The 20,719-nt window shown below is 42.2% G+C and overlaps 1 protein-coding gene across 2 annotated transcripts in view; it reads right to left on the reverse strand.

Moving 5' to 3' along the window:
- Window positions 1-4,639: 4,639 nt before the first annotated feature.
- The window catches only part of AGPAT5 (1-acylglycerol-3-phosphate O-acyltransferase 5), a 60,722-nt gene continuing 44,642 nt past the window's right edge, over window positions 4,640-20,719 (reverse strand). For both annotated transcript variants that reach the window (XM_082608557.1, XM_082608556.1), the window contains 3 exons: window positions 16,654-16,815; window positions 10,322-10,445; window positions 4,640-7,165 (listed from right to left, as the gene is read on the reverse strand). In XM_082608557.1, coding sequence (XP_082464683.1) covers window positions 6,940-7,165; window positions 10,322-10,445; window positions 16,654-16,815 — 512 coding nt within the window. In that variant the 3' untranslated portion in view covers window positions 4,640-6,939. The remainder of the gene's footprint in view (window positions 7,166-10,321; window positions 10,446-16,653; window positions 16,816-20,719) is intronic.

Here is a 20,719-nt window from a genome sequence, read left to right on the forward strand (position 1 = left end):
CATGGCCACTGAGCCTGCGCGTCCGGAGCCTGTGCTCTGCAACGGGAGAGGCCACAGCAGTGAGAGGCCCGCGTACCGCAAACAAACAAACAAACAAATAACTGCAGACAGTAAAAGGCACAGGTACACCAGACTTGTATCTAGTTTAGCTACCAATTTAATACTGGGATTCCTGGGCAGGAGGGTGGCTGCCATCCTCGTGGCTCTGAATTTTCAGAGCACTAGTCATAACAGCGGCTCACGTCGAGCGCTTAGAACGTGACAGGCGCACTTTATCACCCAGGAACTTCATTCATCATTAATTATTCTTTAATCCTCACAACCGCCCTATGAGGTAGGGACCATTCTCATCATTGCCATTTTATAAGTAAGGAAACGGGGGCACAGAGACTAGGCAGCGGACCAAGGTCGCCCAGCTGGTGAGCAGCTGGAGGGTTCAGACCCCAGTGGCCTGGCTCCGGAGTCCATGCTCTTACGCCGGCCTCTCCACTCACTCCCCCCCACCCCCACTCCTCCCCAAATCTCCCCAAACAAAAAGCATTAAAAGACAGAATGGATGCTAAAGAGCTACACAAAGCCACTCTCTGAAGAGACACGAGGTGTGTACCTGACAGTGTTGGGTGCTGTGACCCCCCCGAGGTGCCAGCATCCTCAAGATCCCCGAGGTCAGAGCAGCAACTGCTTTTACTCTTCCTGGTTCCAGGTGAGGTGCCCCTCGGAAGAACACGCCAGCAATGGATGGCGTCACCAACAGCTGTCATACGTGTAGGTCCTCAGAGCATCATCGTGCTCTGCGAAAACCTGAACGAGGGGCGTGGCAGGGTGGCCGTGTCCGGTAGTATCACCTACTTCCTAAGATGTCTTTGGCTTCGCTGGATTCTTCACCATCTCTCCCTGGAGCCTAAGTAGGCTCCTTTGGAAAGAGCTGTGTCAGCTCAGCCCTCGCAGGTGCTCCGTGATATTTCGTGAGGTGAATGTGCAATGCTGGCTGCAGCTGTAGAAAATCTGGGGAACAACAATCACACCCCCGAAATCTTTAAGTGACAGTAACTGTGCTCCTAGCTCTTGAGATCGCCTTTCAGCTAGAAGGTCAAACTGTAACCAGCACCACCAAGAATAAAATCAAATCAGCCAAAGCAGGCACAGGACAAAGCCCTGTATTTTTCAGACACCTTCCAGGGTTCCAGCATGTTCTCCGTCAGCTCCCCACACCCCATAGACAGCAGCTCGACAGGGAAATGCTCCTTTACTTCTAGTTCTCTTCAGCGGGTCCTCAGTTTGAAACTGCTCTTCCTTCTAAGTTGGGTTCTTTCTTTCTTCATCCTGGTTTCCGTTCTACAGCAAGCAATGATCTCCAAATGCGCTTGCTGGTATTTCCCATGCTGGGCAGTGATAAGACACTGGGATGGGGTGGGGAGTGGGAAAACCACAACTTTCTCTGCCACCTTCCCTGAAACGAACTTCCAAAGACCTCGTAAAAGATGGGTGCAAGAGAGAGAAAAGAATGAACACAGTCGTGAACAAATGAAAACGGGCTAATTGTCCTGTGACGCAGATGGAAAGTAACTCCAGGATGCATGAACACAACATAAATATGATCCTGAATGACCCCAAACTGTTTAATGATAAATCTTCCTATGTGCATCAGAAAATAATTATTTATTCACACATTATACAGTAAGTAAAGCTGAAATAAGTTAGGAAGAATTATAAGAATCTCTCGCTCATGAACTTTATGTAAGAATGTATTTTTCTTGGCTGCCCTGTGCAGCATGCGGGATCTTAGTTCCCTGACCAGGGATTGAACCTGGGCCCCCTGTAGTGGAAGCACAGAGTCGTAACCACTGAACCGCCAGGGAAGTCCCTGTAAGAATGCATTTTTACAACTATTATCCCATTTGACTCTTAGTAAACTCTGTGAGGTAAATAAGTATTCTCTTCATTTTATAGATAAAGGAGGGCTCGAACAGGGAAGGTGATTTTTCTAAGATTATAAACATGTAGTGATAAAGCACAGATTATGGTACAGTTTGCGATTTCCCTTAGTAAGGGGCCTTAGGTGGGATAATTTCAAACAGTACGCTCCTTTGTGCCACTGTAAGGAAAGCCCTCTGAACCTGCTGTTACACCTCACCTTTCCCAACGTGGGAAGGATGCTGTGCTACCAACCTGAAGGACAGGCACCTCCTTGGCTCTCAGGACCAACGTGGAGTCAGTTTGGAGAGACCATGAGACTTTCCTATGAAAATATGGAGAATCTTTCCTTTTGTGACCTCTGGATTATTTGATCTAGATTTAAAAGAAAACCTGTAATCTTTAAATAACTATGATCATAGTTACGATCACCCACCTTTAAAGGTACTTAAGTAGCTTCAAGTACTGTTACACCTTCATCAAGCAGAAAAGAATGGGAGTACGTTTTTCTGCCTCAAATATTAGTTATGTGACTTCGTATTATTTTATTCAAACTCTGAGCCTCAGTTTCCTCATCTGTAAAACTGGGGGCAGGAGGAACCTTCCAAGAACAAGACTTATTTAGCACCGGCTACATTCCATGCACACCATATCGTGCTTCAGATGCACTGACTTACTGAGTCCTCAGCAACTCTTGGAGGTAAACACGATTAGTATCGCTGTTTTACAGATGAAAAAATTGGGTCACAGACACTTTAAACTTTAACTCGCCCAAGGTCAGATATCAAGTGGTAAAACCAGGACCCAAAACCTGGCAGTCCGCCTACAGACCTGTTACTCTCAAAGGCCAACAGATCCCCACTGCACGGGATCTATTGTGAGGATTAGAGACCATGCCTGTGGGTAAGCACAGTGCCCAACGCATAGTAAGCACGCAACAAGTCTTGGCAACTCTAAAAGCAAAATGAGTTTTTAAAACAATATATAGTACTCTATCGCTACAGTTGTCAATAAAACATACCTACGTATCACATATATATGAAGGAACTGTAACCAAATATATCCTTTACCATCCCATATATCACCGAATAACTTCTGAGATTTATATTTTCCTTTTTGTTGAAATAAGGAAACACCAATAAGCCCAAGAATATAAGTCAGAATTTATTCTGAACATACCGTAAGGAGACAAGACTCAGCAAATATGCTCTCCTGCTGGACACACAGGGAACATCAATAGCATCTTCTTCCACTTTTTTTTCAGATGTAAAGATTTATAAAAATAAAATTGTAGAACATGTCTTTCTTACACATTCACATATAAGATCATCAATTGTCACTAATTTGGATGAATGACTGACCTGTCTCGTCCCCATCAGTAAACATTTATTAATAGAGAGTTTGCAGCCCATATCAGATTTTCTCCCACACAGAAGGTACTGAGCTTTCTATTTAGAGTGGCCTTCTGAAAAGCAGCCTTTTTTTTGTTTTGTTTTCCTTTCTGCTCAGGATAAAAACCAGGAATCTGTCTCTTTGGCCTCAGGCACGAATGAGGTAAAAAATGACCCCCCAGTTGGTAGAAGTAATGGATTTACTTTATCATCCACAAATTGGAAAAGGTGTCAATGAAATCTTAGGGATAATGTCAAATCATAACTACTCTAAACTGACATAAATTAGTGACTGCAAACATGGCACCCCAAAATATCTGAATGAAAAGTTTTGGATTCCGTCAATGCAGATTTTACCTGTATAACATCAAATACCTGAATATTTCCAATTATCAGTTTGGCCAAGTACCGATTTTCAGTCTAATGCTTAGGTGTTAGGTTAAGTTAGTGTGTTTATAATGCCAGTTACACTAAATGGTAACATAATATTCCAAGTTAGCCAATCTTTAATCTAAAAATATGTGTAATTCATAATAAAAACACGCCCCTACCCAAAAAAGAAAACCTACTTATAAGCAAAGAGGACATCTGGACTAGGGGCCAAGGAAACCTCTTCCTCATCTGACACTTCAAGAACAAATATGATTAGGGTTACAGTTTAATTTTACTATATAAATTTGCAATTGTACACACGAAATCCTATGATAGACATTTCTCTATCTTCTCAAATGGGAGTCTGATGTCTATCTGGTAGTTACTTTGTGCCTATACTCGATGGGCAAATTTTATATATTATTTCTTTGCTTTAATGGTCAATTTATTCAGATCATTTTATTGACATGGACCTATTCAGTGAACGTTAAGTATAAACCACATAATATTACTAAGGAAATGATAAAGTTTACATAATCTGGATATAAAGGAGAACTGTACCACTCTAAATGAAAAAAAAATCACACGGAAATGATACATATGAAAGAAATCACTGGTATTTGTGATGTAAGGATTAGTCAGATTCACACTTGACTCACCAACCTGGCTAATTTTAGGCATCTGACATGTCTCAGTGAGGTAGCCTAATTATTACAGAATTGTTAAGTAATTAATATTTGCCATACATCTTATAAAGTATATGGATGAGTTAAGCAAATATACTGCTTCACTATTTTGAAGATTTTAATGTATTAAAAAAACCTTGCCCAATAATTAAGAAAAATTATGATAGTTTTATATATTCAGAACACAAGGCCAGCCATGAAGCCTATTTTATGGAATAAGAGACTGTTGGTGAATTTTTGGGTCACAAAATAGCACAGACATTAGAGACAGTGAAAGATTTTATTTTTTCTTTTACTTTCATCCAAACATACCCTTCTGCGAAAAACATAAAAGCATGCACATTGATTGCATTCTTTTAAAAGATGAATGAAATACCAACTAAGCTGTAAATCAACAGTAACACAAACAAAAGCTTAAATGATATTATGTGAAAAGATTTACAGGTATACAGGGCTCTTAATTTCATAAAATAATTCAAGTTCATATCAATACATGTTAAAAAGAAGCTTCTAATTTTCCAAATATTTTGATACAAAAAATTTTTAAACAAATCCTTTATAGACCTTTTGTGAGAAGAATAAAAGGATAGTTACAAGAAACATGCTGTTCAAGTGACCTTATGCAGTTCACTTGGCCTTCTTCAAATCCGTTATAATCAACATGATTCCAATGGTATTGCTTCTTAAAATTTAAATTGAGAACACATCCATGACATTCAAAGTAAGTTAGACAACTTACATTTATTGTGATCTAATTAGAAATAGTTTCTAAGTTTAGGACTGTTAAAAAGAGTATTTAACGAAGACATGGGATTGATCTAAATTGCACTTTACAGGGTAAGAGAAAATCGCAATTTGGCATGAGAACAAAAGTTTTACCTGCACCATTCATAACGAGGCCAGCTGTATCCTGTGGGAATGTGTGTATCGATACATACACACACTAACATACACAAGCCAATTCATACCACCCAACTCTTCAGAGGGGTTACTTGAAATGGCTTACTCTGATTCTGGAAAATCAGACCAAATTTCCCTTAATCTTTGTTCCCATTTTGTTTATCATGATTTAAATGGTGATAAAAATCCATTACTCGGAAGCAGAATTGGTATCTTAAATGACCAGCAGGCAATCAAGCTTGAATTGTAACATTAAAAATAGAGCAGATCACACTTTAAAAAAGGTCCTCTTCTAGGAGATTTATTGTTCCATGACCGAAAATTGTGTGATTTGGTTCCTGAAACAAAGCTCTCCTTTTCAGGTGATACAGATGAATTGTGTGGCCCCATTAACACCAATGAGAATGAAACAAATTCACTCCGTCCTGATGGATTAAGTCTGTACTTCACTGGCTTGAGGAAGGTGATTTCTTGACATAAGACGAATGCAAAATGCCTTTGCTGTGGATGGTGGGCTGCTCACGAGAGCTTAAATGGCTCAACTCCGCATCAGGACCAACGCTGGCTGGCGACACAGCGCTTTCCCGTGAGCCCCTGTGCCAGCCCCGAGCAGCACCCCTGCCGGTGATCCAAAGGAAAAGAACTCGAATACAGTGGAAACCGACCATGACGACATAAAAAAAATGATTTGGGGATCAAATAGTTTGCTAAACCCAAGAGTAACAGGCAAAAGGCACATGCTAATAAACCTAGTCAGGTGTCTGAGAGCTCCCACCATCTCAAATATCTATGGACTCGGGTCCAGCAAAGGTTCACACTGATTATTTCGATATAAAAAATAACAGGAAATCTTAAGGTTTTCAAGTACTTATGGCACAAATGTCATGAAGTGCTAGGAGCTTAGCTTAAATCTTCAAAAAGCTGAGCAATTTAAAGTTCTGCTACAATGAATCAGGATCACAATTTTAACTTAAACTTAATTCTTGTATTTTTATACATTATTCTTTCGTATAGAGTACAGGGTGTGCAAATGAAGCTGTTTCAGTAAATATCAGAGATGCTAATCACTTTGCCAATATAAAGTGAAATCAGCTAACAACACAATACAATAAAAGTCCTCCCTAACCAGAGCTCCCCTCACCAGCATGCCTCAGCCTCTCCTCGTGTCCTTCTCCATACTTAACTACGATTTCTTTCATTGACTTGGAGAAATTAAACACAAGGCAAAATATTACACAGCTGCAAGATACTAAATATTTCAGTGATAAGAGTTTGGACCAGTCAAGTTGTAAAAAATTGAAGATAACAAATACAGTGAAATATACTGCAAATTAATGTTCATGAATGCAGCTATCGGAATTACAAAACAGTAACAAAATATATAATCCTAACAGTCTTCTGAAGTTGACATTAGTTCATAGGAAATGCCAACTATAACATAAACTCTGTTTATCTTTTCCCTTTCCAGCAGCTTCTGGACTCAAGTTGTAAAACCATGTATGTTTGCCCAAGACCAACTGCATATTGGCTTTAGTCAGAAATTCTATTTCATCCAACGTTCAATCAACAGGGCTTTATTTACACTTCTTATTAAATTCAGGAACAATCGGATGTCATGTGCAGCCGCTAGTAATAAACAACGTAGCACATCCCACTGCCTGGAGACAGCTACGCGTTTAGGCTTTAATACTAACCCACAAGCAGCCAATTAAGGTTCCATAAATCCACGTTTTTACATAGAGTTTCCTTCCAGCCTCGGTCATAAGCATCCCAGCAGTCACACCACTTAAGATCAAGAATGAGGGTAAGGTCTTCTTGAGACTTAGTTTAGAATTAACACTTTCTCCGGGAAATTTGTTTCTTCTTTCTGGATCCAGTGAATCATAGAATTCTATAAGCAATCTATGGCCAGAATGAAAAAAAAAAAGCGTTAACTTTCAGGTTTAGCCATTTCAATATTTTAATTCAACAAATATTTATTGGCTGCCTATTATATGCTGGAGAAATTATAGGTCCTTATAGGAAACACCCAGAGAGTTGGTTTAATTGGAGTTTCTAGACATTAAAAATATCTTTAATATGCTCTTTGATTAATGTATATGAATTATATGTAATATGTAAAAACAGATGGTTTCGGGCTTCCCTGGTGGCGCAGTGGTTGGAAATCTGCCTGCTAATGCAGGGGACAGGGGTTCGAGCCCTGGTCTGGGAGGATCCCACATGCTGCGGAGCAACTGGACCCGTGAGCCACAACTACTGAGCCTGCGTGTCTGGAGCCTGTGCTCTGCAACAAGAGAGGCCACGACAGTGAGAGGCCCGTGCACCGTGATGAAGAGTGGCCCCTGCTTGCCACAACTAGAGAAATCCCTCGCACAGAAACGAAGACCCAACACAGCCAAAAATAAAAATAAATAAATTAAAAGAAGGCTCAACATTAAAAAAAAAAAAAGATGGTTTCAAGTAATTTTATGGGGATGTTTTTGTTTTTTAAACTTTAGATCTTTAAAACTTCACAGGGACCTGACACGCATGTGGGCTTTTTCTCTGCCTCCCCCAATCTTCACCCCTCCAGACACTCCTCCTCGCAGCTCCTGTTGTACCAGAAGCCAGAGAAAAGATCAGCAGCTCTTATAAATGGAGAGTTCCCCCCAATGCTCCTATTCACAGGGAATTACAAAAGCAGGTAAAAGAAGGAAAAATAGCATAGTTAATGCAGTTTCCTTATTTTAAAAATGTAAAGTTATAATAGCAGAATATACTCAACATAAAAATCTGAAACACAAAGTACAAAAAGGGAAAGTCTTTCTATTGCCTTACAACTCACATTCTCTAGAGAAAATCACTGTTTTAAAACGTCCAGACTCATTCTAAATATACATATAAACACCTATAACACAAAATACACAGGATATTAATCATATTGTTCAGGGTTTTTTTCTGATAACAGATTTTCATGTCAAAACACATAAATCTTACTTTTAAAATTTCTTCCATATCCAAAGTGGGTGGCGCTGAATAATTGGTTTAACACATTGTCATGCACAATTGAGAGTCAATGAAATACAGAAATTTGTTTATAAACTTCATATAGTTTCATTTTCAACATAGTACATTTTTTTTTTTTTGCGGTACGCGGGCCTCTCACTGTTGTGGCCTCTCCCGTTGCGGAGCACAGGCTCCAGACGTGCAGGCTCAGAGGCCATGGCTCATGGGCCCAGCTGCTCCGCGGCATGTGGGATCTTCCCAGACCGGGGCACGAACCCGTGTCCCCTGCACCGGCAGGCGGACTCTCAACCACTGCACCACCAGGGAAGCCCCACAGTACATTTTTAATAGCTTTCACTTGTTAATCTAGCAGGGTTAATTAGGAAATATTTTACTGCCGTACAACAAGGAGAGGAGAAACAATGGCAGTCTCCTGAGGAGAAGCATTTTAGGAGACTAAAACACAGGTAAAATTTCTGAACATAAACAGAATTTTGGAAGTATTTTTTTCTTGCGGCTGCATTGGGTCTTTGTAGCTGCGTGCGGGCTTTCTCTAGTTGCAGCGAGCGGGGGCTACTCTTCGTTGCGGTGCACGGGCTTCTCATTGCGGTGGCTTCTCTTGTTGGGGAGCACGGGCTCTAGGTGTGTGGGCTTCAGTAGTTGTGGCTCGTGGGCTCAGTAGTTGTGGCTTGCGGGATCTAGAGCGCGGGCTCAGCAGTTGTGGCTCGTGGGCTCTAGAGCTCAGGCTCAGTAGTTGTGGTGCACGGGCTTAGTTGCTCCGCGGCATGTGGGATCTTCTCAGAACAGGGCTCGAACCCAAGTCCCCTGCATTAGCAGGAGGATTCTTAACCACTGCGCAACCAGGGAAGCCCTGGAAGTATTTTCTAAAGCCTTTAAAAAACCATACTTTTCGGGCCTCCCTGGTGGCGCAGTGGTTGAGAGTCCGCCTGCCGATGCAGGGGATACGGGTTCGTGCCCCGGTCTGGGAGGATCCCATATGCCGCGGAGCGGCTGGGCCCGTGAGCCGTGGCCGCTGGGCCTGTGCGTCCGGAGCCTGTGCTCCGCAGGGGGAGAGGCCACAGCAGTGAGAGGCCCGCGTACAGCAAAAAAAAAAAAAAAAAAAAAAACCATACTTTTCAATGTGGTCTTTATAAATTTAAATGCTGCATCCCATAACTCACAGATCCATTTTTTTCAGAAAGAGGAAAAAAAGTATAGATGTTTAAAACACATCTTTCAAAAAACAAAAAGGATAAAATTTCCACTGAAAACAAAATGAATAGTAAATAAATAATATATCCTGAAATTTTCATCCACAGAAATTCAATTTCTAAGTATTATATCTGAACCTAAGAACCCAGTTTTTATCTTCCTGAAAAGAGAAGAAAATTCTAAAATTTCTACCTTTAGAAATCTGTGTACATCACAGGGAGACTAACAGGCTCACCCCCATCTGACTTCGAGCTCCGCCTTCCCCAGAGGCATCCAGAGGCCCCGCCTGGAACTTAACTCACAGCAACTCTCAGCCAGGGGCCAACACTGCACTAGCTCCCAAGTCATGGTATTGGTGGGAGAAACACAAGGCCAACATCAGAAACGGTTTAGGCCCCCAAATACTAATAGCAAAAGGACAACAAATACACCGGGGTCAGTTCCACATACACGTGAGACACCGTCCTCCACCCCACAGCCTGATTCTCTACACACCGCTGGCCTGACGGCCTGCCCTCAGCACGCACACACTCCCCTGGACCTGGGAGGGCGGGCCTGGGGTATCTCAACAGTGCAAAGCTTTCTGTGTGTCTCTCTCTTCTTTAAAAAATTTTATATCTTTATACACAAATTATTGAAATGCGGTAAATAACAAAGGGCAGCCCCCGTAACAAGATCTTTCACAGTGACTTGTAACAGTCAAGTTTAAAACATGGACAGAGGAGGCATGGAATGAGATCTGACTTGAGTTGATAAAAGGCATTCTTAAGATAATAAATCTGTTTACATTCGTTGCACGCTGTTTACTGTAGTGACTGTGTGAGCCACTGTTTCTGAAGGGCTAGAACTGTCGTTACTCACTTATCTTTTATTTCAAAACGTTCATGAAGCCATCTTTTCATGTATACTTGTTCTTCTGGGACATCTTTTTTGTCTATACGATCGATGTGAATATGAATTTTTGGACATTCTTTGCAGAGAAATTCTAACAAGAAACAAAAATATTTCATTTTCATTATTTTAGAATTCACAGTTACATAAAACGATGAAAATGAGCTTTAAAAAAGTTTAAAAACAATGAAGAACAGATTCTTTCTTTAGCCAAAAAAAAAAAAAAAAAAAGAAGAAGAAAACAAAGATCATAAACTGGTGGTTTTGGGTTTCAAGTTGAAGTAGTATAATTTCCAAGTCTTCCAGTTACCTAGGTCATGAGTTAAATCAACCAAATGTGACTTTCCATACAACAACCTTTAATAGATTCGACAGGCAGCCCAGGGTCAGGAGGCTGGCCTCCACCAGAAGCACGGACCCACCCTCCGAAGGGACCCCCAGATGCCAACCACCATCAGACCCACCAACCCCGGGCCACCAGCCTCCGGGGCCAAGCCTAGTGCTGGTCGCACGTCCCTGATGCTCCCACTGGGCGGTGGGCCCCACAGGACAGGGATGGGTGTCGCTGGCAGCACTGGGCGCACAGGGGCACTTAACCCCTCCGTCCTAGTGCTGGGCCGGCCCGGCCCTCCCTCCACGACTGCACAGTCCCCCCGCTCCTCTGTGACTTGCCAGTGGTTTCTACTCACTGGCGCTCCTTGCTTTCCTGATCCTTGCTGTATTTTAACATATTCTACTTGGTTCGGGAACCAAATTTCTTTCCGTGGAATAGCTATGAGCCCTTCAATAGCTACAGCTCCCAAAACATGCTAATTTGAAAAAAGCAGATGGTCCTTTTTTCAGCCCACGTGGCACAAGGGATAAGGTCAGGATTTATTCCAAGGTAAGGCAGAACTTTGAGTCCGAAATACCCTTTTCTGCAGGTGGCTTTCTGTGGAGACATGAGCATATGAACATACTTAACTTCCTGGAGAACAAGGAAACATTGCTACGAGATTTAAGAGAAGACTATGTTCCCTGGGTGGGTACGCAAGTAGGAGGCCGAGGCCTTTTATCTCAAGCCGATATGTGTCCAAAGACGTGTTCTGAGAAGTGGGGACTAGTGTGCTGCAGAATCTGAGGAAGACTTGAACCCTTAAAGCAGGTTCCGCCCCTGGACCACACACACCTCTTCCTGCTAAGGGCTCGCTACAGCTGCTCTAATAACACGCTGCACTCAGGGCATCAAAACTTCTCCCATTTTTTCTGCACTTTTAGGAGTGAATGGGCTTTGACGATAAATGGGCAAAAACACTGCCACGGGGAAGATTTTACTTTTTCAATATTTTTCTCTTAATTTTCCTCAAGTTCCATTTCCCTTTAAATCAAAGACCGGCTTAAGAAGTGCTTTCAGGAGCAGAACTGGGCCCGGACCAAGAGCACAGCCAGTGAGCCAGCGGCCCGGGTTCTGAGCCCTCCCCAGCCCTGAGCGCACCTGTCAGCCTCTCTGTGCCTGTTTCCACGTCCGTGCGAGGGAGGTGACAGCCGCCCCTGACGGAGAGGGTGTCATGAGCTACGTCATTATGAAGGGAAGCAAGACGCAGCCGACCGTGGAAAGCCACCTCCTCTGATTCCCCTTTGCAACGTGGGGGTGCTGGGAGCACGTGGACGGGACCCCGCACACGCGTGCGCTGCAGGTGACTGACCGGAATCTGTTGGCTGCACGTGACTTCTCACCTCACCTTCCTATTTCTGTTTCTGATACATAAAAACGCAGATGCCGACACCACTTTCCTACCTTCACTTAATCACCTAGGCCTGCCCCTCAACACTTCTGTTCATTAAGTGGTCATCCAACTGACACTGCGTTTATCCCTGATATCCCAAGTCCCGCGCACAGACAGAGTCCACAAAGAAACGAAACCGACTGCACTTCCAGCGTCAGGAACGAATGCTTGTGAACTCAAGTGCTTGGGACGTGTCAGCAAGGCCTCTAGTAAGATGCTGGCGTGAGAAAAGGGCCCTGAAGTTCGCATGGGTGCTTTTAGGTTTTCCCACCTGAAGTGTACACGGTACTGTGGTATTTACACCACGATTTCGTGCACGTCACTTCACTGGCCCTTCGCGCACCTCTCTAGGCAAGGGCTGTTGTCTCCTCGTGGGGATGAACGAACCAAGGCCCAGTGTCGTCAGTAGTGGAAACAGGTTGGCCCAGCCCCTGTGGTCAGGCATCCAGATACAGGCCATCCAAGCACCAGATCAACTCTCAGCGCATCCAGGCGGTTCTCCCACCAAAAACAAGAAATGAGTAACAAATGCTTTCCTCAACAGTCAATAAAGCTTCTGTGTCTATATTAGTAAAAACCCTTTTAGTTGGGGTATATTTCATAGGGCATGAGCAAAAATTATCCATAATATTTAGGGAATGTAGGGAAAAGTACTCAAATTAAGGTGTAATTGTTTTCTAACTATAGCTTTTCCAGCAGGTCCCTAGAGTATATTGATACACTAGGGCCAAACAGAAAGTCTTCCAAGTATCCACACATGCCTCAAGGTCTAGTCTCTGGAGACCGAGTCCCGAGTGCTCGGTGCCTGGGGAGCCTGGCGAGAAAGGCAGAGCACAGGCAGCGGGGCCCAGGATGTCTGCGGGCTGAGCCGTGCGCCTCTGCACGCTAGGGCCTCGGGTGGTGCCCATACTGCTTACTGTCCGCCTTACAACCTGCCCCCTTCCCTCTGAAAACAAAAACAGAAACACAATATGACCTAAATCCAACAAAAACTGGATAGACACATTGTTGTATATTCATACCAATGAACATTACGTAGCCTTATAAAAAAATGACATAAGTGTATGTACTGACATGTAAAGATGTTCATGACACACTATTAAGGGGGAAAAAAAGCAGGATATGAAGATATATATACATATATAAAATCTCATTTAAAAGATACATAAAGGCACATACACACGCCAACATACAGACATTATAGAAAAGTAGACTTTGAGGGAAACATCTGAACTGTTATCTGGGGCTGCATCTGGACAGGTGAGTTTGTAGAGTTTTTTCCCTTCTTCAGAGTTACCTGTAATTTTCCCTCCGAATATGTTTTCTTTTCGTATAAGAAAATATTAGGACAAAAAAGTTACCTAGAACCATATAAAACGCTTAAACAGAATATCAATTGTTGTCCTTTAGCTCACAATTTCTTCTGGTATACCACCCATTTTAAAAACAGGATTTATAAATCAATTACAATCAAACTGCCCTGACTCACCTCTGCCCAATGGACGCTGTCCACGAAAGCGCTCAGACTCTGCTAAAAAGACCAGATGAACCACAAGAGGACGCCCAGACGGCTCTGAGCCACACCCACATTCTAATGAAACAGACCGCGAAATGGGAAGGACTCGGTTCACTACCTGCCATCGCCTTCTCTGACACGAGGCTTCATGAGACCCACGCCACTGGACGCTGGCCACCGCGAGAACCCCCGCAGGGTCACCAGCACACAGCTTCACCCCCACTGCAGTGAGCCCATTAGCAGTCTGCAGTGCAGCTGAGGCCACCCAGGTAACTCTGATGGAACCACGATCCTCCTATAGGGCTTTGAGGAACACTGGTCTATGTTATATCTATGAACAATCTAGCAACTTAATGGAAAAAAAAATTTTAATTGGGCTATAAAATATGAATATTAAATCACAGCCCACTGTGTATGGAGATAACATTTAATACTTATTAAACTCAGCCACAAGGTACTTAACAATATTCCAAGTTATGGAATTTTATACTTAACCCGACTTACATCATAATTTAAATTTAAAGTGAATCTTAATTTATACGACACTAAGTAGAGCTGCGTATCAATCAATTTATGTAATAATGAGAGTTTTTCAAGCTACAGGTCTCAACTCACAATCAAAATCAACACACAACAGATGTCATCTCTTACGTGCACAGGTATATTTGTAGAATAATGTCTCAGCAGTGGGAAAGTAAATGCTTTTGGAAATTTGATAGACATTGTCTGGACAACTTCTACAGAGGTTGTACTGTACTGCACTCCTATCAGCAAAGTATGAAAGTCTCTGCGATACTTTAATCTCACCTACAGGGCCTGTCATCTAACCTGTTAATGGGGATTTTTGCCAGTCTGATAGTAAAAAAATGGTATCTCACTATACGCTTTAATTTGAATGTTTCTTATTATGAATGAGGTTGAACAATTTTTTCCTGTGAACTGTCTGTTCTTGCCCTTGAGTTACTACTGATCATATCAATTTATAGGAACTCTTTGTACATTAAGGAAATCAGCCCTTTTCTCTGCGACCCTCCGCTTGTCTTTTGGTTTTACTCTGCTGTAGTTTTCCTTGTGGAAATATTTACTCTTAATGGACTGAACTGACACATTTTGTTTTCCACGTGGCTTCTGAGTGTGACAGCTACGAAAGCCAGCCTTTTCAAAGACAGAGACGCTCCGTCACGTATACACAAAGCCCCAACGGCTACGGTGCAGAACAAGTGGAGCAACGAGAGGGGGCGCTGGGTCTGGAGCCCGGGAGACGCAGCCGAAAATGGTTTGCCTCCAAGGGCTCTTCTGATCTACCGGGGAGGGGGCAGAGTAGCCACACGCCAGGTGCTATAACCGTACGTGCACCTTGTGCCACGGGAGCGGAAGCCAAGAGGAAGCCTCGTGAGCGAGCGAGCAGAGGGGTGAGGGAGGCCCTCATGGGGACAAGGCTGCAGACCCGGATGAGAGCGACGGAGGGGAAGGTGGCCTGGTGCACACACGGCCCTCGGTCAGGACCCGCGTGGAGGTGCAGGAGGGTTTCTGTGACAGCGAGGAAAGCGGTCCCACCCAGCGAGCAGCACAGAGTAGGAGGAAACGATGTGAAGGAGAGGCTTAGGGGCCAGGATGCTGAGTCCCGGGACGCCAGCACTGATCCCGTGGGCGCGGCCCAGCCCACGAGTTCCTAGGACTGGGTGGTGACATGATAAAGCAGCATTTTTAAAAGGTTATTATGGGAATTAGATCTGGTATTCATAAACAATAAAAATGTGTTTAATCTTACTTTTTGAACAACGCTTGATAAACGGATGGCAATACTGCTGAATAACTAAATGCACTGTCCTCAAATGCAGAACTGGGCGAATGACTCCTTCCATGGTTAAAAAAGAAAACAAAGTATTATATGTTGCCTTTTCTGTAAGAGGAACGGACAGTAAATTTGTACACACGATACACAAGAAAGGAAGAAAAGTGGTTACCCCTGCGGAGGGGAAGGGGGGAGACCAGGTGGATGGGGACAGGGTGGAAACAGGCCGTTTCACTGTATACTTTATACACTTTTGATTTTTAAACTGTATGATGTATGACGTATGCCAAAGAATTACACTTAAAATAAAATGTAAAAAGCGTGAGCTTCCCGCTTTACTCGGAGTTGAAGGCGGTCACGAGAGCGGTCGGTCGGTCTTGCTTTAGGTGCAGCTGCCCCAGGTCTGACCTCCTCCCGCCACCATCAAATCTGCCACCTTTTAGTCTCTTCCTGCCTCAGCCCTCGGTCCTCTCTCCCAACCTCTGGGAGTTACCCTCTGTGCCCCTGAACACGTGCTGAACAGCCGCCTTCGAGAGCTGCTATGGAGAGAAGCACCCTGACAAGCAAGCTGGTCCCATGGCCAGCAGCTGCCAAGGCGAAGCAGGAGGCCCCCAGCAACTGACACCTCGAGGAGGGGACGGCAGCTCCACGCGCCTCCTGTGCCCACCCCACGTTCAAACGTCGACAGCAATCTCGAGTGTCTGTGGGTATGTCTAACTAAAACATTCTGCTCGCTTAAGATTCTCGTTTTTTCTGGTTATTCTGACGTAAACAATAGCTCAAAGGTCCCTAATACCTAGCACATGGCTGAAAAAGTCACATAACTGTCAGTGATACTAGATTTCACCAATATTATATGAAAAACACATACAAAGATGGACACTGAGCATCAGTGCACACCTCAGTGTTGCTGGGTTAGCACTCTCCTGCCTGACTCCTTCCTTAGATTTATGTAACTTTTCCATTTCTTTGTGTAAACCTTGGGAGGAAAGAGGCTGAGTTCACGATACTGGGCAAGTTCAAGGACTCACAGGACAGCCAAGAAGTACCAAACTTAGCAGGACTAATGAAATGTCCACTGTTACAGATTAGTAAAAAATATGCGAGAAAGACAAGTACATATACTTGGAAACCATATCAATGTAGTATAGTAGAATACACCTACCTTTTTTAAAACATAAACTCTACCTGGGTAAACACATATGACTCACTCAAAACCACTTACCAGCCATGGACGGCGCTCCTTTCCGCTGCCCTTTATCATCCACAGTCCCCTCGAAAGCCACTGTAATGTCATAAATCGCATCTAAGTAATTCTTCATAGAATCAAAGGCAACATGAGTTGCCTTTATTCTTGGAGTCAGCACATGTTTTAATACTGGAAGGCCTAGAAAAGAAGTTGATTCAGTGTGGCCATAAATTAGTTCCAAAACACCTTGGAAATAGAATATAACATCTCAAATGTTTTTAAGTTTCCACTAATAGACCAGTATATACTTTTGGTTACATCTCATACCTGTAGGACATTAAGAAAGTTTAGACAGCACTCTCACATGACTTTCTCAATTTAAATCAACATTCATTTACTACACATTTATTAAACATCTACATGTATAAGACCCGGTGGGAAGCTGTTGGAAAACCTGCCCTCAAGAAGCTTATGGCCTCTCAGAAACCCTTTGATCTGGAAAACTCTGACAAGAGTAAACATATGATCCTCATTTCTGGCAACAGAATGAAGGTGGTAGCACCTTGCTCATGGCCCCTCAAGATTCAGGAACAATTCCCTAATTCCTGACTCCAAGTCCCTGATTCTTTCAGTTCTATTTCTGCTCAAATAGAGATGTGGTGGGATTACCTAAATGATCCCCCACTGTGCACAGTATGTGAACTAAGAGCTGATGTGGTCTATGTAACATGAAACACTGGCCTGATACTTTTAGGGGAACCAAAGAATCTAGTTCCTCTGTAAACTTTAAAAAAAATCTGAACTCTAATTCACATACCATAAAATTCACCATTGTAAAGTATACAATTCAATGGTTTTTAGTTTATTCAAAGAGCTATACAAGCCTCACCACTATCGAATCCCAGACCACTTCACCACTGCAGACATCTTTCACCCACGGCACACCCCCAACCCCACTACCACAAATCTACTTTCAGTCTCGATGGATTTCCCGTTTATGAACATTTCACGTAAATGAAATCACAGCATGTGGACGTTTGTGACTGGCACATACATCAGTACTTAATTACTTTTTATGGCTGAATAATGTTCCATTGTATGGATATGCCACACTTTGTAAATCCATTGACTAGCTGACAGACATGTGGGTTGTTTTCACCCTCTGGCTGTTATGAACAATGCGGCTATGAACATTCATATAAATTGCATATGAATGCTGCACATGAACAAGTCCTGTTATGAACATACAATTTCAATTCTCTTGAGTATATTATTTATATACATACACACATATACTTTTATGTTTTTAAATTTTTATTGGAGTATAGTTGATTCACAATGTTGTGTCAGTTTCAGGGGTACAGCAAACGGAATCAGTTATATACCACACGTATACTTTCAAAAGCTTAAGTGAGAAAATATTGCGATTTACATAGAATAATGAACCACACATTCACTGGTATGCCTGCTCATGCTAAGAATGTGTTCCTTTCCCCTTCCTACTTCCTACTGTCCCCCTTTTCCTGGATTAGAATATTTATTGACAATTTAACAGAAAAGTGTAGCTCTCCGAAGAAGTGACATGAAAATAGACTAGAAAAAAACTCGATTTGGATTTTCTACGGCTTCTCTCCAGGGAAAATTAGCTGCATAAGAAAGAACAGCTATAGTATGTTGGGATCTTCCTGCAGAAGAATTTTTAAAATGCAGAGTGGTGTGGGAAAGACAAAGATTCCCACAACCACATGTCTGACTTGAGTCCCTAGGGCAGAAACAGTTTAATTTATTCACAAACTTATAACAAAAATCTGAATAGTATACCAGGCTGGGAAACACTGGTTTGTCAATTAAATTAGTTAATACTTCCTTCTTTGCTACTGGAACTCGCCCAGTTTTATTACGTCCATAGCTCTACAGAATCACTCTGTGGTATCCAGTAAGAACAATTATTAGAATCTAAGTTAAGTCAGTAAGAAGATAAGAAGACAGAAAAGTAATACTTCCCCAAAAATGAGTTATAGTGAAGGTTTGGAAAAATCAACTTTGTGGCAGATGAATAAGAAATAACTATCACTAGTATGTAGACAAAGTGAAGGCAAAGTCTTCTCACTGAGGAATGTTCTAGGGGCCGCTCCACTATCTGCAAACCTTGGGTCATTATTATAAAACCAATTTCATAGGGACTTCCCTGGTGGCGCAGTGGTTAAGAATCAGCCTGCCAATGCAGGGGACACGGGTTCCAGCCCTGGTCCGGGAAAATCCCACATGCCAAGGAACAACTAAGCCCGTGCACCACAACTACTGAGCCCGCGTGCCACAACTACTGAAGCCCACACGCCTAGAGCCCGTGCTCCGCAGCAAGAGAAGCCACCACAGTGAGAAGCCTGTGCGCCGCAACGAAGAATAGGCCCTGCTCGCCGCAGCTAGAGAAAATCCGCGCATAGCAACGAAGACCCAACGTGGCCAAAAATAAATAAATAAATAACTAAAAAATAAAAAATAAAACCAATTTCATAATAACACTATAGAGACCAATTAGAATTTCAATACGGAGAGAGCCAAATAACAGGCATTTATAATTAACTGCTCGAGCTTGAGCCCATCATACTGAGAACTGCCTCTGCCTCTATGGAACAGAAAACACCTGAGCCCTAAACAGGAAAATGGTAGCTAATTAAATTAATTCTTTCTGGTCAATATCTAGTCTGTTTTAGTATCTGCTGTGCCTTGTTTCCATCTCCAGATCTCCTGCACTTCTGGTTGGTATAACGATACTCTACCTTACCTTTTGACCAAGCTTCTCCCTGAGGGCCATTATAATGATGCTTGGTATAACTGAAATTTTGTTGTTAGTATTATATATTGGAAACATAAATAAATGATACTCAGTGGACAGAAAATCTTTAATGATCCATGCAGGAGATTCTACATTTTATATATATATAATATATATATATACATGCACACACACATACATATTGTCATCTCACTTTACTCCCACACATTAAGTAACCAAGGCTCAGAGAGATAAAATCATTTGCTCAAAGTCACACAGCTCACAAGACTTCATAATGTCTTGTTCAGTACTTTCTTATTCAGTAATTATTAACAAGATACTACTCTGAAACTATAAACATGTAGGTTAGAGGTTAATGAGACAATAAAATAAATAGCTATAGTACATGGTAGAATGTCTTAAAAGAGATTAAAAATATCCTCAGAATATAAAAATATTACTCACACTTAAAGATACTGTCACTCACTCATAACTTACTGGTGGTAAAGGCTTCAGGAAAAGCAGCACGTTGGAGCGAGGCCAGGATGGAGGCTAGTAGGGTAGAAAGTGGCGGAAAGCCTAGCGGATGAATGAAGGAAGAGAGGCAGGATGTGGAAGGTCTGTGGAGCACATGTCCAGAGCCAGTAAGGAGTTAAGACTGAAAAGTGTCTCCTGGCCCTGCACTCCCATTCCTGTTCTTTTTCAAAAATGACTAGCATACAAGAACAAAACATTCTAGACTGGGAATATAAGGTTCGAGTGTGGTTTTCCAATATAATTCTTTTCTGTTTGTATATCCCAAACCATCTATGATCTCTGACTCAATAGTAATTGAGATCCATGAGATTTACTTTGTGGCCTTTCTAGGAACAAGAGCATTCTACAAATTGCTGCAAAGATTAACAGACGCGTGACGACACAAAACAGCAATAACTGCTCAACAGCGGGCTGAAAATGAACTTCCTCGGGAAGTCAGAAGAGGAAGAGGTCACTGTGTGATAGGCTGTTGGATTTAAATTAAAATAATCTAATTGGTTACTTAACAAAATAAACAATTTAGAAACACAAAAAGATCATTTTTACCTGCCATGTTATTTTCTTTATATTTATTTAATACTATTATACTGTATAGTACTCTTATATTTATACTATTTTATTTACATTTCTATAATACTATTATACCATATAATTCTATTATATTTACATATTATGTTGAAGCTTTCCTTACTAAATGTTTTATCACAGTTTTCTGAAATGACAAGTACTATGTTAGCATTTCTGAAAAAACAATTCTCTTTTCCCTAAATGTAGGGAATTGAGGGAATT

The sequence above is a fragment of the Mesoplodon mirus genome, assembly GCF_964341445.2.
Source record: "Mesoplodon mirus genome assembly, chromosome: 20".
NCBI classification, from domain to species: Eukaryota; Metazoa; Chordata; class Mammalia; order Artiodactyla; family Ziphiidae; genus Mesoplodon; species Mesoplodon mirus.